This window comes from Rhinolophus ferrumequinum, chromosome 12 (genome assembly GCF_004115265.2).
Source record: "Rhinolophus ferrumequinum isolate MPI-CBG mRhiFer1 chromosome 12, mRhiFer1_v1.p, whole genome shotgun sequence".
Taxonomy (NCBI): Eukaryota; Metazoa; Chordata; class Mammalia; order Chiroptera; family Rhinolophidae; genus Rhinolophus; species Rhinolophus ferrumequinum.
In genome coordinates this window covers 66,615,037-66,638,437 of record NC_046295.1, presented here as the reverse complement: position 1 = coordinate 66,638,437, position 23,401 = coordinate 66,615,037, and the positions used below count along the sequence as shown (strand labels likewise).

Sequence of the window (23,401 nt, the reverse complement as noted above, 5' to 3'; positions counted from 1 at the left end):
CTAGGTGCACGTTTCCTTCCTGATCTATTTTCTACTGGACCGGCGTTATTATTATAGGTTCCATTTTCATTAGGTACCTACTATGTGCCAGGCACTGTACTAGTAACTTAACACACATGTTTTCACTGTATGCCATCCTCCCACAACTCTGTGAAGCAGACAAATGTATAACCCTGGATGAGATAAGGCAAGTGAGACTCAGGGCGCAAAGAGAATGTCCACAGGTAGCGGCTATTGCCATGAGTAGAAGAGTCAGCTTCTCACACAGGTCTACTTCTCTCCAAAGACCAGGCTGTTTCTCCCACATCCAGCCGCTTCACCAACAGAGGTGTTTAGACTGCTGGAGGAAGTGGGCGGAGTTCCTTCCAAAACACGGGAGCAAAATAGTGCAGAGTCAACAGAGGAAGGAGAATCATGTTACTTTTGACAAGTTCTACCAGCTCCCAAGAGGAGGGAGAGGCAGAGCATGACAAGATGTTAGGCGTGGCCAGTGTGGTTTCTGGAGCAGCTTAGTTTGGGTTTGATTTGAGGAGAAGAACCTCATGAAGACCTTGGGACGCTAAGGTATACAGAGAGAGAAATGAGAAAATCATTTCCTATCCCAAGGGTAGAATGGGAGGAAAGGGTGCTGACCTGGGGCAATGTGATGTTCCTTCAGATTTGAGGAAGACGACAGCCATGAAGACCTTTCCTCACTTGTACCTGGATATGTTTGAAGATGTAAGGGATGGAACTTATGGTGCACATAGTGCTTGTGTTTGGGTGAGATACTGCAGAGAACTCCCTAGTCTCCTGCACCTGTGTCTGAGGTGCCCACCCATTTTCATTAGGTGGGAGACAATATCGTTACGTTTTCATAGCCTCTTTGACCTCTCTGAGCCTCAGTTTCCTCATTTGTACAATGGCCTTAATATCACCAAGCATCCCTCTAAAGCAGTACTGCTCAATAACCTTCCTGCAAAGATGGAAATGTTCTTTATCTGCACTATCTGATATTATGAACACTAGTCATATCACTATTAAGCACGTGAGGTGGGGGTGGTACAACTGAGGATGCCATTTTTAATTGTATTTCATTTTAATTTTAATAATTGCTTGTGGCTAGTAGCTACCCCATTTGAGGGCACAGCTTTAGACCAGTGAATTCAAAGTTTGCTACCTCTTCTTAAACCTTCTCTCTCAAGGGGAAGTCTTTATGGCAGATTTTTCTTCCCCAGGTTAACTATGTTTGGAGAAGTAAATGGGAAAGCCGACACCTAGAGTCTCACAAAAACAATTCACAGTAGTTCACTTGGCTCTAAATTTTTGTTTTCATAAAGATAGAAAGCAAAATCTGGTCCACATGTGTGTTTTTCTGCATTCAGCATATACGAGTATGCTGAAACAGGATACAGAGTAAGGCCACAGCCTTGGAAACAGCCCCTTTGTCCTGCATATGTGACCTCCAACAATCTAGGTATTGAGCCGGTCCAAAGGCTGTGTCTCTTCCTGCTCTCTTCCTTTGCAATCACTGACTCACCAGATTCTTTAATCTCACCACAAACAATAGATCGGTAGGTAGATAGATGGATAGATGGATGGAGACTGAGACCAAGACGGAGACAGAGACAGAGACAGAGGTAGAGGTAGAGGTAGAGATATCTCCCAAGGCATATTTGCCTGGGAACTCTGAGAGAGAGGTCTCCACTTCACTGCAGAACTCTTATCCTAATTTTAAAAAGCAGATCTTGCAGATGCCACGGTAGTTTCAAGAGTTATGAGAAAGAAAATCCTGGAAAAAATATTAAGTGCAGTCCGTCTGTTTTACTACAAAGCTTCCCTTTATTGAACTCTTGCTGCTGCCAAGGACCGTACCGTTCCCATTACACACGTCATCTCGTGTACTTTTCACAACAGTCCTATGAAGACACCCGTATCACATTTTATTGACGACACGACTCTGGCTTATGGTAGAAGATAAGACATCACTCAAGGAAGAGGCAGTGGTTGAACAGTGACTCTAACCCAAGGCAGTTTGTCTACAAAACCTCGGCTCTTCCACACTGTTCTATCTCTTCACCACTATTCCAGCACCTTGGAGCTTGCTATATTCTCAAAGAAGCCCTTTTGACTGGATAATTCCAACTAGAAAAATATTTCTCCTATTGTGCTGAAATTTGACTTCTCATCACCAACCCTCCACGGCACCCCTAACACGCATACACACGTTAGTGTTTGTTCTGTCCTTTGGGGCCACAAGGCACAAGCCAGCTCCTGCTTCCCCAGGGTTTATAAATGGTAACCCTGCCTTCTTGTTTTCAACTATAGGATGAATGCGCACAGGTCTACACTCCTTCCTCCTCCAAGATATTGTCCAGACTTTCCATTGCCTGATCATTTCATATAAAGATAAGAATCTGCTTGTGCTTTTTGAAAGAGTCTCTGTGGGATCAGTTGTTCATTCTCAAATTGTAAAAGCCCTACTGTCAGACTGAGCCTTCGTGTCTAACCTAAATATCACAAACTGCAATCTACAGCTCTATCCTCAAAGGGGACATTAACCAGCCAGTTGTCTGCAGGAGAATATTTTACATTCTTAAAGGTTATTATTTGCTCCTTATCTGTTGCTTCTCTGGTGTAAACATTTCCAGTTCTAGTACATTTATCTTTATAAGATTTACCCTTACCCACTAGTGATTTCTGTGGCCGCTCTTCAATCTAGATTCAAGTTGCTGCTGACTTTAGGCCTGAATTCAGTGAGGTCAAGATTAAGCAAGAAAGAGGCCATTGGCCTGGATTGGTGCTAGGTTTTGTTCCTAAGAGTGCAACAGAATTGCAGCTACATTTTAATGTGTGCTTCCTATGGGCCTGACACCATCTTGAGCTAATCCATAATTCCCTTGGAAAGGCTTTTGAACCCCATTTCACAAATGAAGTCATGGTTTAGAGACGATAAATAGCTTACCCAAGTCACAGAGACAGTGAGTGGCATTCGAACCCAGGTGTGTCTAATTCTCAAACTGAGGCATTTTATACCACACCGAAGATATAATGGGTCTTTCCCAAAGTATGAAAACATCCATTTGCCCTCAGACCACCATGCGCCAATGGGAAATACACAGCTACACAGCCCAGAAGAATCCCATTTCTTTCCTCCAAACAGCACGGCATGGGGCTGTGCCAATGCATGTCCCTGACACGCACAGTGACAAATCCTCCCTCAACCCGTACTCTGGTCATGATTACCCTAGACTCATTGTCTTAGAGTCTCAACCAGCAACTCTAGTGGTCTTTTAGATGGAAACTTAAGTCACTTAGCAACACACACAAAAGTGTTGGGTAAAAGTCCAAAACCATTTCAGACTTGGCCCATGGCCCTTGCTCATTTAAGAAAAAAGAAAGAGCAAGAATTGCTGGGAAGAGGGTGGGAAGGAAGGACGTTGTGGAAGGCAAAGAGAGTTAAAGCGATTGCAATGGAGTACGCAATCAATAAATATTTGTCCAGTAAATGAATAAGATGAGCTCTGCTTGTCTGAGAGAAGAGAACTTTCTAAGTTCTCTTCATAATAATTTTTATTCAGTGGGCTCACCTACACCACAGATCCACAAATTCCTATTTAGGCAACTAATTTGAGTGAGAAACTCAGAAGTTTTTGTTTCTTCTTTGTCTTTGGGTTTTGTATTGTTTTGCTTTGTTTTTGCCTACCCAGGGGTAGAAGGCCTAAGTAGATGTTACATGGATAGTAGTTAAAATATCAAATATCAATATAATTAGGATGTGGTATGGATAGGAAGTTTTTAATTAAAGGTACAGCTGGTGCTTTCTAGGTCTCCAGACCCCTGTGTAGTCCTACAGAAATTCTTCTTGGTTCAATTTTTCCTGCCACAGTCCTTCTCCAGGTTTTGCAAACACTCTCTGTCATCATAGAGGAGATTATGTTGATGTATTCTATCGTTAGGATAAGATCTTCCTAGGGAAAAAAGTTGGAAAACCTCTTATAGAATAAGCAATCCAAACACCACATCTAATTGATATAAATAGCCAATTTAGAATGTACAAGTTTAAGAACAACATGGGTTACAAGAAAATGTCAATTTGTAAAATGATTGATTAAAAACCAAATAGCTGTCAATTATTTTCTTGAACTACATTCAGGTGTGTGTCCTAATTAAACAGGACTATGAATGACTTCATACAATGTATAGATCATTCTCACATGCATCCATGGCATATTTTAGTCAATATGATAACCACCTGAAGATTCACCACGTCTTCCTATCTTTACTCAATAATTTCTCAACCGCCTTTGACTACACCCCTTTCCTCTCTACTTGATACCCCATACAGGCGAACAGCCATAACACAGATGGAGTAGACAGCTTAGCAGAGTAAGAACGACCTCGCAATAGCATATTCTCCTCCAACCTCTGTTTGTATCTAATCCTCTGTATACTCTCTTAGAGACCACTGTGTATCAGCACTCTCGTGAATATTGCAGGGGTATCAGGAGAGCTTCAAACATAGCTGACATAAAATAAAAATTCACTCGGAATTACAGATAGTCAATAGATTCAATTACCAATAACTACTAATAAGCTTGTTGTTTTTCCTTTATATACCTGTAGAAGAGAATTCCTTCAAGAAGATCAGGAACAACTGATTTGGATTCAACTCTGTGCTTCTGAATCCCCAATTCTGCCTGAGAGTGCGACAGCCTAGGACCTTTGAACCTCAGAAATATCCAGCCAACCCCACCTCCACCATGGGGGCTGTGACTCAGCTATTGGCGGGCATCTGCCTAGCTTTGCTCGCAATCCCTACCGAAGGCGGGGTTCTCAAGAAATTCATTCGGCACAAGCGACAGAGCGGGGTGAACGTCACCCTATCGGAGGAAAACCAGCCAGTGGTGTTTAACCACATCTACAACATCAAGCTGCCTGTAGGGTCCCAGTGCTCCGTGGATCTGGAATCAGCCAGTGGGGAGAAAGACCTGGCTCCACCCTCGGAGCCCAGTGAAAGCTTCCAGGAGCACACCATGGATGGGGGAAACCAGATCGTCTTCACACACCGAATCAACATCCCCCGCCGGGCCTGTGGTTGTGCCCCTGCCCCTGACATCAAGGAGCTTCTGAGCAGACTGGAGGAGCTGGAGAACCTGGTATCCTCCCTGCGGGAACAGTGCACCACAGGAGCAGGCTGCTGTCTCCAGCCTGCCGAAGGTACGAGCTGGTGACTGGCCCAGCCTGTCACTGCGCAAATGGGAGAAGTGATGAGCATGGCGGGATCCATGAGTTGTTTCCCAAGTGGGTTCCCTGGGGAACTAGTCTCGCAAGGCATCACTGAAAAGAGATTTTTACGGTCAAATAAGTATGGAGAATGTAACCACGTCTATTCTGCTCTTGGCGACAGATGTTTCTTAGCGGAATTTACAGGCCTTTGAGAAGTCTTACTTTGGGAAACCCTGTTTCTCTTTGATTACTAGTTTCTAAAACTTGTTTGACATGAAATCTACCCCAGGCCTATGAACACATTATAAAATTCCTGACCCAAAGATCACATTCTGAAAGATACTGATACAGCCCTGTACAATAGGGAAACTAAGGCCCAGATGTGGCCACGTTGGGACTTAAACCACAGTGTTCCATAAGCTGGTGTTCTCACAGGGGTACAGTGCTCCATATGGTGGTGCAAAGTCTGTGGGCATTGGCAAAGTGCTCAGTCGAATGGCAGTAATGATGACGGTCACAACCATAGACTGAGCCCCTTTTATGGACCAGGCACTGTAATTCATTATCTCATTTAATCCTCCCAACAACCTTGTAAGATAAAATTGAATATTCCCATTCTGCAGATCTAGAAACTGAGTCTCAAGGATGTTAACCAACTGGCAAGATGACACGAAGGGTAGTAAGAGATAGGCGGTTTGAACATGCTTGTGTGTCTCCAGAACTCACAGTCTTCAAGTAATCCCTGCCTGTACCTCCTTTGAAGGAATTTTGCCACTTTGGAATTATGCCTTCATCTCCATTTCCTAATGTTTATAGAATTACAGGAGTTCCAACAGCTTCAAATGAAAACATCTATTTCCGCCACTCAGAAAAAATTACCAGAAATTACTTGGACAAATTATTTTCAGAGTAGACCTAATTACCGTAAGTGGGAAGTACTATAATAGAACACGCTCTAGGATTCTAAGGCAGAAAAAAAAAAAAAACAGAAAGAAAGAAAGTTTTATTTATGCATAAATTAGTTTATCTTCCCCCTCTGTCAACTCCCTGACAAAATGTAGATGGGCGTTACACAATAGAATTAATTCTAAAGAGTAAGTTGAAATAATTGTTTAGAGCAGTGCTATTCAATAAAAATATAATGTGAACCATATATGTAATCTTAGATTTTTTTCTAATAGTCACTTTGAAGAAATGAAAAAGAAACAGGTAAGAATAATTTTAATCATCTATTTTCTTTAACCTAGTAGAACTGGAATATCCATGTTCTGCCTGGAATCAATATAAAAATTATTCATGGATGTTTTACATTTTTTTCTTTTACACTAAGCCCTTGAAATCCGGTGTATATTTTATTTTATACGTACAGCACATCTCAATCCAGACGAGCCACAATTCAGTTGCCTGGTAGCCCCAAGTGTCCAGTAGCCACCACACTACACAGCACATGTCTAGATTCTCACTTTTCAACCCAGCTTTTTTTCAGTTGCCTTCCTTCCTGCTGTCAGGAAGGGGATCAAACATATTAATACAATTGGGTTTAGATGCAGAGAAAATATAGAGTGAGTTTTGGTTCTTCTTGGGCTCCATGGAACTCACGCTAGTTACTCCCGCAAGGTAAGCCGAGACATTACATAGCCTTTAAAGGGCTGAAGTTGTGTCAGCGCTGACACACGCACCACTGCAGCCCTCAGGAAGGAGAGGGAGAAAAAGATAAAGATGCATGAGTTTTGTGGGGGCAGCGCCAAATTGCAAGTTGTCCTGACAGAATTAGAAAACCACTCATTAGCTGCCTCATTTCAGTTACGGAAAATTAGATAGTTTTGGTTACGTAAAACCCATACACCAACTTGAGTCAACCCAGAAAACTTTGAAAGAGAACATCACGGTGAGCACAGCAGTCACCTCTGAATGTCCCCATTTAACCCTGATATACCAGGGAAGTGAGTTATTGGTCCAACTCCACCGATGAAAAACTGAGCTCCAGAGGGTCTAAATTCCTTCCCAGATGCAGCACAGCTATTGAGTCAAAGAGTCAGAACTGGGTTCAGTTCAACAATTGTTCCTTGGACACCTCTTTTGTGCCTGACCTTGTCTGGGCACCAAAGTAGCAACATAGCCCAGTATCATGCATTTCACTGGGATTATGGGACTATGTGAAAATCTGAAGAAAACTATGGATCCTCTTCCCAGGGGAAGAAACACACATACACACACACAAACACACACACACACACACAACTGCACAAACACTATCTTTGTATAGTAGGCTGCAATTTTAGAGAATACAAGTTAAGAAGTCCTGGCTAGTATAATCAGATGTGAATCCCATCTGGTTTCACAAACTGAGAAACTAGTTTTTAAGTCAGATGGGGCCTGAAGGTGGAACCCGTGCTCTGGCTGAATTTGAATCTGAGTTTCATGGGTAGCAATGGAGAAATCGGGCTGTTGTACTCAACTTGAGACGTCTCTTCTCTTTGCTGCAGGCCGCCTGGACACCAGGCCCTTTTGCAGTGGCCGGGGCAACTTCAGCACGGAGGGGTGCGGCTGTGTTTGTGAACCTGGCTGGAAAGGCCCCAACTGCTCGGAGCCCGAATGTCCCAGCAACTGTCACCTGCAAGGCCAGTGCCTCGATGGACAGTGCATCTGCGACGAGGGCTTCATTGGAGAGGACTGCAGCCAGCTGGCCTGTCCCAGCGACTGCAATGACCAGGGCAAGTGCGTGAACGGGGTCTGCGTCTGTTTTGAAGGCTACGCCGGGGCTGACTGCAGCCAGGAGGTCTGCCCAGTGCCCTGCAGCGAGGAGCACGGCCGGTGCGTGGACGGCCGATGTGTGTGCCACGACGGCTTTGCCGGCGATGACTGCAAAGAGCCGCTGTGCCTCAACAACTGCTACAACCGCGGACGGTGCGTGGAGAACGAGTGTGTGTGCGACGAGGGCTTCACGGGCGAAGACTGCAGCGAGCTCATCTGCCCCAACGACTGTTTCGACCGTGGCCGCTGTGTCAATGGCACCTGCTACTGCGAAGAAGGCTTCACAGGAGAAGACTGTGGCCAACTCACCTGCCCAAATGCCTGCAACGGCCAGGGCCGGTGTGAGGAGGGCCAGTGCGTGTGCGACGAGGGCTTTGCCGGTGTGGACTGCAGCGAGAAGAGGTGTCCCGCCGATTGTCACAACCATGGCCGCTGCACCGACGGGCAGTGTGAGTGTGACGATGGCTTCACGGGAACTGATTGCAGTGAGCTCAAATGTCCCAAGGGCTGTAGCGGCCGCGGCCACTGTGTCAACGGGCAATGCGTGTGTGACGACGGCTATACTGGGGAGGACTGCAGCCAGCTGCGGTGCCCCAATGACTGTCACAGCCGGGGCCGCTGCATCAAGGGGAAGTGTGTGTGCGAACAAGGCTTCCAGGGCTACGACTGCAGTGAAATGAGCTGTCCCAATGACTGTCACCAGCACGGCCGCTGCGTAAATGGCATGTGTGTCTGTGACGATGGCTACATGGGTGAAGACTGCAGGGATCTGCGGTGCCCCAAGGACTGCAGCCACCGGGGCCGCTGTGTGGACGGGCAGTGCGTGTGTGAGGACAGCTTCACCGGCCCCGACTGCGCGGAGCTCTCCTGTCCCAGCGACTGCAACGGCCAGGGCCGCTGTGTGAACGGTCAGTGTGTGTGCCATGAAGGCTTCATGGGCAAAGAGTGCAAGGAACGAAGGTGTCCCAATGACTGTAATGGCCGGGGCCGCTGCGTGGACGGTCAATGCATCTGCCATGAGGGCTTCATGGGCCTGGACTGTGGGCAGCGCTCCTGCCCCCATGACTGCAGTAACTGGGGACAGTGTGTCGCCGGCCGCTGCATCTGCAATGAGGGCTACACCGGGGAAGACTGCTCCGAGGGTGAGTGCCCGTGCTCAGCCTAGCGAGGTAATGGCCATGACTGAGTGTACACCTGGTATGCGTTACAGAACGAAGTGTCTCTCACACACACACACACACACACACACACACACACACACACACACTCTTTGAAGGGACCCTGGTCATTCCCCTGTTAAAGGGCAACCTATTTGAAATCTCAAGGCTCCGAGAGGTTATGAAATTGTCTCAAGGACACGTGCTAATACATCGCAGAGCTGATACATGACCCTACTGCCTAATTGGTCTATACTGACTATGGCACCCATTGCCTAGGATGAGGTAGACGAAATGAGAACCTCCCTTTTGCTAAGCAGCAACCCTGTTTCCTACTTCCCATTGACACTGAACGAATAATAAACTAAATCCCTCTATTCAGATGGAAGTAAAACCTCCACTAAATTGAATGGACAGTGAGTTTATTTAAAACAAACTTTTAAATACACTGCTGAAGACTAAATGCTGATCACCTATGAGTCGGCCTGTCTCTTAAGTCATTTTTCCTGTGCTGTCTTCGATCCCAAGGGTTATGAGCTCCTTAAAGGATCACTATCCTTACAATTAGCACAAGGCATGGTATACAGTAAGTGCCCAGTAAATACTGATTGAGTAAAAACACAGCAAACACCGGTAATGTTCATGTTGGATGAACGTCTTCTTTGTGCTTCTCTCATCCACCCATATTATAATTGTCATAGTGGAGAATTTCTACCGTGGTTAAAAAGCTATTGGTAGATAAGAATAAATAAATGGCTCTTTGTTTAACGTGGCAAAAACAGGAAAGCCTGAGTGCAAAGAACCCCGGCTGGCAGGCGGGAGATGTGAGTCCCAAATTTGATGAGAGAAACAAAGTTGGGCAAGTCCCTCTGCTTCACTCACATTTAGAAACTGAAAAAGTTGGACCAGATGAGCACAAAACACTCTCCCAGGGCTAAGGAAGTCTGACTTGAAGTTCAGAGCAGGGAGCTAAGCTTAGGCTGCACTTTCTCATGCAAATGGCCTGGATCTGAACTAAGGTCTGAGGCAGGGCAAAGTCAGAGGGGCTGGTTCACAAAGAACCTTAAAGACCACACTGCAGACTTGAACTGTAGCCTGAAGGCAATCCAGCCACCAATGCTTTTAAAGATGGGTCTCCCCAGGGTGTCCTGCTGAGATCTGCATTTTAGGAAACAGGTCGGGGGGGGGGGGGGGGAGAAAAACCTAGAAAGAATTTATAGTGTACATTGCTGACCCCAGCGGTCCTTTCTTATACCCACAGTGTCCCCTCCCAAAGACCTCATTGTGACAGAGGTGACAGAACAGACTGTGAACCTGGCCTGGGACAATGAGATGCGGGTCACGGAGTACCTCGTCATGTACACGCCCACCCACCAGGACGGCCTGGAGATGCAGTTCCGCGTCCCCGGGGACCAGACGTCTGCTACCATCCGGGAGTTGGAGCCGGGCGTGGAGTACTTTATCCGTGTGTTCGCCATCCTGGAGAATAAGAAGAGCATTCCTGTCAGCGCCAGGGTGGCCACTTGTGAGTGAGCACAACCGCCCTGGGCAGCCGCGGCTGCCCTCCCCTCGCCCAGTGCAGAACTGCTCCCAGGGGTCACTGCCTCACCTTTGCCCCACGGCTCTTTAGCTGGCCTTTCATAGTTACACCAGTTAAGATCCTGGGATCCAAGTAAGCCCACTGAATATTATTTTTAAAGAAACTCCTCATATACTGACTCATTTCACTCTTAATAATCCTATGAGACAACAGCCGTTGTTAACCCATTTTACAAATGAGGAAACAGACTCTGAATGAGTGGTTAAGCATCTCATCCGAAATCACACAGTTAATAAGTGGTAATATGGGATTTGAACCCTGGCAGTCTGGTTGCATATTTATGCTCTTATCATTCTGTCCTACTACTACCTTCCTGCAGAGCTCACTGGCACGCGGTCTCTCTGTCTCTCTGTCTCTCTGTCTCTCTGTCTCTCTCTCTTTCTCTCTCTCTCTCTCTTTCTCTCTTTCTCCCTCTCCCCATATATATATATATATATATATATATATATATATACACACACACACACACACACATATATACACAGATATACACAGATATACATATATACGTATACATATGTATATAGATAGATAGATATAGATATTTATAGATATAGATGTATATCTGTATATCTGTAGATACATATTTTTAAAGTGGAAATATTAGAGTTTAAGTTATTCCTTTAAGAGTCCAATGTCAGTATAATTTTCTTCATAACCTAAAAGCAAGTTGTGGCTAAAAATGGGTCCTTTTTTTGCTTAGTAATCGTAACATTGTGTGCCATGTTAAACTTGTGCTACCTGCCAGGAAGCGTGCCCAGTGGTCTACATGGAATATATCCCTCAGTCCTGAAAACATTCCCAAGGGGCAGGCATACTCACCTCCTTCTCCCGAATAAAGAAACTGAGGCTGGGGGCATTCCGTGCGACTTGCCCAAACATACAGAATTTGAAATGGTGGGGCTTACAATCTAGTCCACGTCTGTCCAATTCTAAAGGCTGTATGCATATTAGGTTTAGCCATATGAAATTGCCAATATTTAACCATATTCTGGTCCTAATATTGATTTTCATGCTGCCTCACAGTGGGCAGCTCCCCAGAAGAACCCTGAAATAGACTCCAGCTCGTATGATCAGCCCTGACGGTGGCAGGCCCCCACCCTTGGGTTCAGAGGAACAGGGCGATGTCACTTCCACCACACATGTAGCCGTCCTTATTTCCTCTCTGTGCTCTTCCTGACAGACTTGCCTGCACCAGAAGGCCTAAAATTCAAGTCCATCAAGGAGACATCTGTGGAAGTGGAGTGGGATCCTCTGGAGATCGCTTTTGAAACATGGGAAATCATCTTCCGGAATATGGTAAAGGCACAAAGGAGCGGGCACACCAGGCGCTGAGAGGTGGTCAAAGGGCTCTGCAGACTTTTATACCAACTCTAGTTCCTTGGCTTCTGCTGGGGGACGTGACCCTAATTAGCCCCTGTGTGTCTGCATATACATTTTAAGTGATTTTTAGTGAGTCAATAAGCATAGCACTTAGGGCTGAGAGCATAGACAAGTAGACATTAAGTCATTTCTGGGTTCCCGATGTTCTTCATAGTCTTGCAAGTCTCTACTCAGAGAAGAAATGGTCCCTGTCTCAAAATGCCTGTGGGCCTAAAGCACAGGTGAGGTAGGGATGTCGGTTCCTGGGTTCAAGCCGAGGCTCTGTCACTAACTAGCTGTGTGACTATGGGACAGCATACCTGACTTCTGTGACTCTGGCTTCACAGTCCAGCAAAGGAGACATTAAGGCTGTGGCTCCAGAATTGCTTTGGCTCTCTGCCACTTGATTTGAGTGTCTAAGTGGTGGGTACAGAAGTTTATGAGAGAGAAACACACTTGAAAAATGTCTTTGTCATCTCTTTACCGTCAGCACCTACCATATGATGAAATGCCTAGTAAGTGCTTCGTGAATAGACGAAAAAATAAATGAGGAATGCATGAATGTGAAATGAGTGAACCTCATAAATGAAGAAGCTGGCACCTCCCCTAGGTCTTACCAAGGAGCTTCTACCTTTCAGAACAAAGAAGATGAGGAAGAGATCACCAAAAGCCTGCGGAGGCCAGAGACCACGTACCGGCAGACTGGCCTAGCTCCTGGGCAAGAATATGAGATCTCTCTGCACATCGTGAAAAACAACACTCGGGGCCCAAGCCTGAAGAGGGTGACAACCACCCGTGAGTATCACCTTTAAGACCACTGACACAATGACAAAGCTGACTGAACCTCATACCACCTCTGCTTGATAACAAGCCCTCTTATATAGCTTCTGTATCAATTAGCTTTTGCTATGTGAAAAACAAGCCTGAAACTTAGTGGCTTAAAACAATAATTCTGCACGTTGATGATTTGGGTTGGGCTCAGCTGGACAAGTTTTCTGTTCTTGACTGGGCTCACTTATGCATCTGTGTGGGCTGGGGGCTGGTTGGCCTAGGATGGCCCCAGCCAGGATGGCGCCTTTCTGCCCCACGGGTCTCTCAGCATCCAGCATGCTAGCCTGGACCTGCTTTCATGGCAGCGGAGCGGGCTGAAAACTGGCACTGTATCACTTCTGCCAAAGCAAATCTCAAGGCCAGTCCAGATTTAAGGGGTAGGGAAACAAACGGGGTTATATCTTGAGGAGAGGAGCCGCAACGTGATATTTCAAAGTGGCACAGACACAGCAGGATAAATAACTGAGACCATTGCAAACAATCTGCTGCATCATCTAACTTAATATTAGCACAAGTCCTGTGAAAGAGCTAGGGCAAATATTAACGTTGTTATTATTTTTGAAGCGTAGAAACTGAGGCTTAGAGAAGCTAAATCAATTTAACTAACACCACGTGGTTGATACTCTCAGGACCACAATTGTAAGCCAGGGTCCAGTTTTATAACTTGAACTCCATCACCACTAGCATTGGGTGGGCTCCGGTTTATGTAGAATGTGGACTCCACATCTTCAACAGGAAGCAAAAAAAATGTCACTCAATACTAATTAGATATCAGAACTTCTTGGAGGTTGGCTAGGATTTGGCATTGCTAGCTCATTTAGTGTGGGGGAAGTTTGGAGTTGTTCTACCAGAAAGCTAATTTTTTAATAAATAAATAGATGAAATTATTTTCACTGCCATTTGGGAAAACGTCTTTATCTTTTTCAAAACAGCGTATGTGCCAACTGCTTAAGGAATTGACTCTTCTTGGCAGGGGGTTGTTGGAAAAGTTAAATCTGTTGACTAATGACAAGAAAGAACATCTTGCATTTAAATATTTGCACAGTTTGCCCAGCTCACAGCCAAGTCATAGGACTGTCTTCTTCATAAGCAATTGTTTTCCATCATCTTGACAACATCCTTCTGTGGTAGGTAGAAGGCAGGTACCGACAGGAAAAAATCATTAGATCACCAGAAAGGCATAAAAAAGATACAGCAAATGCTTCTTTGCTATAGAAAAGGCACACTGAAAATACAAAAGACATTTCTTTCATCAGCCCTTTTTCTTTTTTAATCTAAATTGGGGTTTGGCTGCTTTATTTTCTTCGTATTGCAGGACAAACATCCTAACATTCGAAGTTCTATAATCACGTAAATATCAACACTGAGAGGTAGGTATTTACCTGTTCATTTTGCGGCTACCCAAACTTTTTCCAGGTGTAAAGGATCTTAAAGATTTGGTGCCAAAACATTTTTGACTCTTTCCCTCTGATCTTTATAGAGGTGGTATTACAACCATTTTGGTCATGTGAATATTTTTGAGAGGCCCCACATTTGGAGGAGAAGAAAGGGCACGGGCTTTGGACCCATGCAGTCCTGAGTCTGAATTCCAGCTTCACCACTTCTCTAAGCCTCTGACCCACCATCTGGAAAGTGGGTTTATCGTATCTTCCTTGTGGAGGTGTCATGAGTTGAGACATAAATGACAAAGCACTGTGCTTGGCCCATGGTAAGCACAGGAGGAGGTGAGTCTCCTCTATTCAAGAGTCCCCAGTCTAGGGGACCAGTGTCCTTGACTGAATCCTAACTTCTTTATAGAAGGGCTGCGAAGGAAGGCAGCAGGTACGGTGTGGGTGCTTGCTAGCACCTGTAAGAACATAAAACAGGCAGCTTCCCTGTTGAATTATAGCATCATTTTCATTGTGCGTTTTATGAGTTCATTGTGAGCTGAGAGTGAGGTATTAACACTGAGAATTCAAAAAAATAAACTCTGCAGGTTTCTCACAATCAGCCATGAATTATTCCTTCTTCTCATCCCCTGTATAAAACCAAGTTCCTTTCATTTGCTGTTGTTTCCTCAACCAATGCTGAAAACACAAACTTAATTATTTTTTAAAATGAAGAAAGAAGGAAACATGGACCGAATGCGTAGTAAGTCTTAATTTTAGACATGTACTGAATGCCTGGAATGTTTTATTGTTTACATTAAAATTTTTTACATAATTTTTAAGAATAGAGTTAAGACATAAATGACAGAGCCTGACTCTATGCTAGGGATCAAGAAAGGTCAAAGACCCTCTGTCTGAATGAATGGATGACCCTATCTGAATTGAATACTACAGTTTGAATAAACTGTAGAGAAATCTATTACAGAACAGTGAGAAGAATACAATATTAGAATACTCTTCTTTTTAATTGTGGTAAGAACACTTAGCATGAGATCTAACCTCTTAAAGAGTTTTTAAGTGTACAATATAATATTGTGGACCAACCACACAATATTGTTCAACAGATCTCTAGAACTTAATCATCTTGATTAACTGAAATTTAAATCTGTTAGGGAGGGAGCATTTGTATATCTGATTGCAGCAGGACCAAAGAGGGCTTCTCGTTAGGAAATGAGATTTTAAAGGATGAACAGGAGATTTTTCAGAAGGGGGTCGAGGGCAATCTCAGGAAGAAGAAACAAAGGAACAGCAAGTGCAAAGGCCAGGAGATAGGAAAAAGCATGACTTATTCTCAGAGCCCTGAGCCACCTGCCATCTGAGCATAAAACAAAAGGGTAGATGGAGCAGGAGGTGAGTAACTGGGCAGGAGGAAAATCCAGATGAGGATACAAAGATAGGCAGCCATGGCTATCCTGCCTAATTTTTTTTTCATGCAAAGTTCCTGTCCATACGCTGCCAAGACAGTCCTTGCTTCACAGAAAAACAACAGAGACCAAGTCAATGTTTTTAAAATCAAGTAGCCCCTGAGCTCATTCCTTCAATTTATGAGAACAGTAATGACAGTAATAACAGAGTAACAACCACTTATCATGTAACTGCCATGCTCCAGGCTCCATGCCAGATGCTTTGCAACCAACCATTATCTCCCTTACTATTCTGGGGGAAAAAACAACAAAAAAAAATCCTGCAAGGTAACAGTCATCATCCCTACTTACAGCTTGTCAAACAGGAAATTGAGACTCAGAAAGATAATGGAAGGTCAAGTGGTCAGAATTACACCTAAATGTACTCAGATGGATCTGGATGGCTGCCAGCCCTCTCTCTGCGGGCCCCCTGGCACTGCCCCCAATCTCTTAAATGGCTCTGTCCAATGCTCATCACAGGGTTGGATGCCCCCAGCCAGATCGAGGTGAAAGATGTCACAGACACCACTGCTCTGGTCACCTGGTTCAAGCCACTGGCGGAGATTGACGGCATAGAACTCTCCTACGGGATCAAAGATGTGCCTGGCGACCGCACCACCATCGATCTCACACATGACGAGAACCAGTACTCCATTGGGAACCTGAAGCCAGACACCGAGTATGAAGTGTCTCTCATCTCCCGCAGGGGCGACATGTCCAGCAACCCTGCAAAAGAGACCTTCACAACAGGTAACGGGCCTTCACCTCGTTTCAGTACCAGCAAAGAAAGGATTGCAAGACTTCCACCCACCCTGTGTCAGGGTGTCTTCCAGGCTCCTTTTAGAGTAGGAAAAGAGAAAGGGAATTTTCATTCCTTTAAATATTATTTTAAAATATTGTAGTGGTTGGTTGACTAATTTTTCAAAGAAAAAAAATACCCCAAATCATCTTTCAAAGCCAAAAAAAACCCAAATATATATATATATATATATATATATATATATATATATATATATATATATGTGCATACATAGAAGGTGCTGGTCTGACCTCAGAAGTTCTAGTAAACATTTTTAAATATTTTTTTTTAATAATAAAATACAGTATATGGAAAACATGAATGACAAAGTTGCTTCCTAACCTCTGAGCCAAAGTGTCAGTCACTCATTCGATAACAGTTTTTTCAGAGCTCAGTAAGCACCACGTGACTTATTAGAAATACACCGATGCACACAACAAACCAGTTCTTAAACTCACAGAGCTTATTTCTAAAGTTTTTAAATACTTTTTAAAGCCCCAAATCTGAGGAAAACAGAAATGATTAAAGTATCACACACATTAACAATGGGGGAAAGTGCCAAATGTGAAGCATTTGTTTAGATTTGTGCATCAGTTATTGAGACAGGTATGTGGGCGATATTGTCATTTTCCTCGAATGGCAGGAGGCTTTGGTATCTCAGCTTGAGTTGTCAGACTCCCCTCTCCTGGTGCCTGGTGTTTTCTGCACAAATGTCCCTTCCTCTGCCCTACAGGCCTGGACGCTCCCAGGAATCTTCGTCGCGTCTCCCAGACAGACACCAGCATCACCCTGGAGTGGAGGAATGGCAAAGCGGCCATCGACACTTACAGAATTAAGTACGCGCCCATCTCCGGAGCTGACCACGCCGAGGTCGAAGTCCCAAGGAGCCAACAAGCCACAACCAAGACCACACTCACAGGTGAGCTCCACACCTCAGACCCAGCCTGCCCTGGGGACATGTCCCCCTGTTGCAACCCTCCAGCGCAAGAAAACAGTGAAGTTCCCAGCAATCCCTCTCACTTGAACATCAACGAGTCAGTCTGTAGAACATTCCAGACATTGAAAAATCATAGCATTTTTATGATCCTGTGAAAGCCTTTCCAGTTTGGGGGCTGAATTTCCACTTGCATATTCTGCCTTAGGTCTGAGGCCAGGAACTGAATATGGCATTGGAGTGTCTGCTGTGAAGGGAGACAAGGAGAGCCATCCAGCCACCATCAATGCGGCCACAGGTGAGGTACTCCTGGATCCCCACCGCTGGGCTGGCACTGCCAGACTCCACGGGGCCAAGGAGGCAGAAAACCTGCTTGAAAAGAGAGAGTAAACGCCCCAAGGGAAAAGGGGCCCCTAGGATCATCGAGCCCAGATGTCTAATTCAAAAGTAATGTAAGCATACCACATCTGAATGATGCCAACCGACGCTGCTCTCTCCGTACAGGAAGGGGAACGGGATTTTTTTTTTGTGGGGGGGGAGGGGAAATTGGAACCAGACTTCATAAGACATCTATAGACTTTTTAAGTTGGTAACCAGTTCCATGTTGTTTTTTTTTCCATACCATTGACTAATCAAAACACATCTGGGGGCGTTTTCTCTGTGGAAAGCTCCTAACATATATTGTATACCCTGGTCATACAGATTTATAAGTGACAGGAACATAGTTTAAGTCAGACTTTGCTCTTACCCCTGGCGTCCTGTAGCCCCAGCCTGTATCCCCTAAGGAGTGTGAGGAGCCACCTGATTTGAAGCCATTGATTCTTTGTTCGAACTTTTTTTTTTTCCCCTGGAAAACTTGTAAAAAAGAAAATGCTTCTCTCTACTTCTCTGCCAGTCTCCTCCTTACCTCCCCCAGACACTGTGAAGAAAAGGGAGGCACGTATGCAAAGAGGACATAGATCGTGCCTCCTTGAGCTTCCTTGGTATGCAGGAGCACGTGCTGACCACTGACATACTCTTTTTTTTAATCTTTTTAGTTTGAGGTCGTTGTAGATTCACATGCTATTGTGAGAAATAATACCGAGAGATCTTGGACTAAGCCCCTGGCCTGGTTTCCCCCAATGCTACCAACTGTGTAACTATAGAACAATATCACAAGGAAAGTGACACGGATACAATCAATCAACTTTATTCAGGCTTTACCCGTTTTACGTGCACTCATGTGTACGTGTGTGTGCTTCGTTCTATGCAATTTTATCACGTGTAGATTTGTGAATCCCTCACTACAGTCAAGGCACAGAATAGTTCCATCACTAGGAACTCTCTTGTACTTTTTATAGCCCCAGGCCCCTCCCTCCTTCCCCCCATCCCTAACCCTTGACAATTATGAATCTGTTCTTCATCTCTGTGATTTTGTCATTTCAAGAATGCTACATAAAAGGAATCATGCAACCTTTAGAGGTTGGCTTTTCCACTCAGCATAAGTCTCTTGAGATCCATCCAAATTGGTTCTTATGTCAATAGTCAGCTCCTTCTAAATGCTTTTAATTGAGTAACATTTTGTGGTATGGATATACACTATACTCTTTTTGATCTTCCAAAAATCCAATGAGGTAATGTACAACGGCATTTACAAAGGTGAAAACTGAGATGCCCAAAGCCACGGAGCCTTGTGTGGCAGCCCAGAGCCAGCTGAATTACAGCCCCAGAAGCAGCCTGCCTCGCTGAGTGTTTACCTCTCTGTTTTCTTCCCAGAAATGGACGCACCCAAGGACCTTCGGGTTTCTGCAACTACGGAGACCACCCTGACCCTGCTCTGGAAGTCCCCGCTGGCCAAGTTTGACCATTACCGCCTCAACTACAGCCTTTCCTCAGGCCAGACAGCAGAGATGCAGCTTCCCAGAGACACCACCTCCTATGTCCTGAGAGGCCTGGAACCTGGGCAGGACTACACCATCCTGCTGAGAGCAGAGAAGGGCAGGCACAAGAGCAAGGCGGCGCGTGTAAAGGCTTCCACAGGTGAGGTCAGCCCCTGAGCTCCCTGCAGACCATCTGTTCACTGTGAGTTTTGCAGATTCAGCAGCCACACTGTCTTCATTTGCAAGAAAACAGGTGGAAAGACATGCTACTTTCTCTATTCATGAAGACACTAAATACCACTTTTCTTTTTCTCCTGTCCATTGATTGAGCAAATTCCCTTGCTGGGCGATCAACAGTAGGTTTTAGATTTTTCTTCCTAGGAGAATTTAAAGCATCAGTGTTTGTGTTTTTCTTTGGTTCTTCTTCTTCTTCTTCTTCTTCTTCTTCTTCTTTTTTTAATTTTGTGCATTTTACAGAGTTTTAAAAATTGTTTCTTATCTCTCCTTCCCTTTAGCCTAACAGTTAATTTACTTTTCATTTTATTTCTTTTTCAAGATGACCAAGATGTTGGTAATAATTCTTTGGTTGTTTCCCATTAAATGTTTTCATTCCAGGTCTTTTGCTTTCCTCTAAGGTTACCTGAAAACTTGCATACAGTCCTTGAAGCCTTCCCCAATGCCCGTCTCATTTTCTCTTTCTTCTTAGTTATTATAGAGGTGAACTTCGTTTTCCTGTATGAAAAATATGGACATATAATTTTGGCCCCCAAACATTCAAGATATATAGGTGGGAAATGTTCATGCTTTGGGGTTTGACAAGTAATAGTTTTCAGTTTCAATTTAATTAGTAAGAATTTATGGAGAACCCACTGAATACATTGGGGTGTGCTAATAGTGGAAGGAAGAGGAGGGCACAGGCTACGCACTATTATTTTGACTCGTGTGCTCCTGTTCACAGACCTTGGGGAAGACTAGATATTCAGAATATTAGACAAAACTCAATCAAGGAAAGTGAGTGATGGCGGGGTTGGGGGGCGGGTGGTCAGGAGCAGACAGAGAAAGTGTCATGGCAGAGACATTACTACCGCTGAATCTCCATAAGCAGAAAAGGGGCTGAAATGATGGGCAAATTTATAAAAGCCTTGAAGAGTCTTGGTTACTTCTGAATACGTTCACCTGCATATAACAGAAAACTCAAATGACAGTCATGTCAGCAAAATAGAAGTTGGTTTCCTCTCTCATAAAATAAATCTGAGGATAGGTGATTCAGGGTTAGTATAGCAGATCCAAATCATCAGGGCCTCAGGCTCTTTTTTCTCTTTCTGTTCCACTAGTCTTCGTCGTTGGCTTCCATTCTCAAAGTCACCTCCGTGTCACAATATGGCTGCAGCAGTACAGCCTACATGTCTGTGTTCTAGGCAGTATGAAGGAGGAGAAACCAAAACCAAAAAGGGGGACCTCCTAGATGAGTCTTTCTGGAAACTTTTCTACTCAGGCATCATTCGCCATTCCTAGCTACCCGTAGAGTCTAGGAAAGGTTGTTTTCTGGCTTATGGTTGTTTGTAAGAAAGAGAGAGAAGGGATGTTTGGAAGACCAAGAGCAACCTCTTCGGAGAGTGGAAAGTGAGCCCCGGTGGTCAATCCTGATGACTGTGCGTGGACTGCTTCCCACCCGGTTGTGAGATGACCATCAAGGATACTGAAGGGGAAGCTTACTCATAGGTGAGGGAGGTACAGAATAGAATCAGGAAGGAATCGATCTCTGGTGCGGATCTGAATGCTTTAGCTTTATAAACACGAGCCAATTAGAAGGTGTCCAGTGTCAACAAAGAACCAGAAAAACAAACAGGGAATTCCTTCTTTCTCCTCCTCTTCCTCCTCTCCTTCTTCTCTTTCTTTGCTCTTCCCTGAGTTTGACAAATGCTGTTATCAAAGAGCATTTCCTACTCCACTCAGTCATATTATGCTCTGGCTACAGCCATATTATGTCCTGTCTTCAGTGGGGAAGTCCAGGCCTCAGCAGCCCAAGGAGATGAAAACTTGCACGTGAACCACAGCTTGGTATTACTTTGTCTCTGACAGCGAGCCCAGGTTTGGCATCCCAAGGGTTCAGTGATGTCATTTCCCTAGCCATGCCTCCTTACCGTTGTTTCAAAGAAATCGTGTTGTATATTTAAAGACATTTCTTTATTACAGGGAAAATGTGCAAAGTCCCTTTTATGGGTTCTTCCCCCAGTGCTTCCAGAATATTTCTCTCTTTGGCTTTCTCTATAGAACTATTTTATTTTATTAAAAGTGAGGTGGGTGTTTCTTTCCTTCTCCTGAATTCTGTCTTCCCAAGTCTCCTACATTTACTACTGTCAAAAATATACTACATCTGTGTTCTGTGCTAAGCTCTAGAGATGCTAGATCAATTAAGACAGGTCTGTGCTCCAAGGAACTCGCTATCTAGTAAACAGACAACACAACACTCTGTTTGCTATAATTGGGGGTGCAGAGAGGACGACAGGAGCACAAATGCCTTCTGGGCATCAGGAAAGGCTAAAAATGGTAGGAAGCTTTTGGATTGATACATAAGAGGCAAATAGGTTGTGTTGTAGAATATGTAAAGAAGTAGAAATCCAGGCACCTGGCCTTGGTCAACATGTGGGAAGAAAAAAGAAAGAGGAAAAGTGGAAGCTCTTGGGTAAATGTACCAGGTAGCTATGAGTCTTGAAATGTCAAAGGACTCTAGGTTGAAACCACGGAAAAAAGGGACTGCCAGTTCTGCATCACTAAATTCTTAATAGCAGAAGTCTGTAAAGTGCCATTCATACATAGTCTGTGAGTTTTATGGAGAAAAGTGTAGAATTGGCAGCCCCAAAGTATTTGTCCCAGGAAATTCCAGGGTTTTAGCCATGGAATTGAGCCAAAGTGAAAGCCTTTCCCTTCATGCAGCACCAAATTAAAAGTATGCATAACCTAGCTGTCCATCAAGCTATGGCTTGTCCATCACCCCTGAAATAAAATCCAAAAACCTGACCACAGACTATGTGGCCTTAAAGAATCTGACCTGTCCCATCTTTCTGACCGTGCTCCTACCACTGTCCCTTTGCTCATTTCACAATGGTCAGCTGGCCTCACTGTTCCTTATGTATGCCTACCTTTACTCGTGCTATTCCTGCTGCCTAGGTACCACTCTTCTACCAGATCCTCACATAGCATCTCCCTCATTGCATTCAGCTCAAATGTCATCTCAAAAGACTTTTCTGGCCACCAAGATAAAATGGTGTCCCATCCTGATTTACCATTTGGTGCTCCTTCAGAATTCCTCATGAGACTTACATGGCCTGCTATTACTCAGTAGTTGGTTTATTTGTCTATGGCCTGCCTCTTACTAGCAACCAAAATGGAAGGACTCTGTCTCCTTTATCCAGGGCTGCATCCCCAGTGCCTTGAATACAGCAAAGCATGAGGCATGTGCTTTATGAGCATTTGGGGACCCCAGTTGCTCCAGAGGCAGTATTTACATAGCATCCTCTGGTCTTCTCCTCCCTCTGCATTAACAGCTCAAATTCTCTCCCTTGAGGATTAAGGAGAAGGAAAGGGAAGGCATTCCCCTGCAAAGTCTTCAGTTAAGCTTAATCTGGATAGAAAAGGGAGACAAAAAAAGAAGGGAGGTAGGGTGGGAGGAAGGGAGAAAAGGAAGGGCTGATAAAAGAAAGAATGAAGGAAGGAAGGAAGGAAAGAAAGAAAGGAGGAATGAAGGGAGGGAGGGAGACAGGGAAGGTGAAAGAGAAGAAGGAAAGGGAAGAAAGGAAGGAGAGTACTAGCCCTGTTAGCACTGAAAAAAATGAGTGTGTGTTGGGCATATTCTTCCAAACCCCTCTGTCTCTGCATTTGTACTCTGATAAACTGAAGGAAACCCTTCTTAAGGTGGAGACCATGAATTTGCTGTGAGCAGCAGGGGACATAAAGCAGGGAGGATATGTAGAAACAGACAATAAAGCATCTTTCCATACCAGGGTGGGGGAGGGGGAAATTCCGCCTTTCCCTTCTTAGTTCTTCTGCCTGGTCAGATAATTAAA

At 44.6% G+C, this 23,401-nt stretch overlaps 1 protein-coding gene across 5 annotated transcripts in view; it reads left to right on the top strand.

Annotated features, from left to right (window-relative positions):
• Positions 1–23,401, top strand: part of TNC (tenascin C) — an 87,593-nt gene that overhangs the window by 20,265 nt on the left and 43,927 nt on the right. For all 5 annotated transcript variants that reach the window (XM_033123351.1, XM_033123356.1, XM_033123354.1 and 2 more), the window contains exons 2-10: positions 4,606–5,199; positions 7,695–9,104; positions 10,381–10,644; positions 11,903–12,018; positions 12,720–12,876; positions 16,223–16,492; positions 17,275–17,460; positions 17,684–17,773; positions 19,231–19,494. In XM_033123351.1, the coding sequence (XP_032979242.1) occupies positions 4,743–5,199; positions 7,695–9,104; positions 10,381–10,644; positions 11,903–12,018; positions 12,720–12,876; positions 16,223–16,492; positions 17,275–17,460; positions 17,684–17,773; positions 19,231–19,494 (3,214 nt within the window). In that variant the 5' untranslated portion in view covers positions 4,606–4,742. The remainder of the gene's footprint in view (positions 1–4,605; positions 5,200–7,694; positions 9,105–10,380; positions 10,645–11,902; positions 12,019–12,719; positions 12,877–16,222; positions 16,493–17,274; positions 17,461–17,683; positions 17,774–19,230; positions 19,495–23,401) is intronic.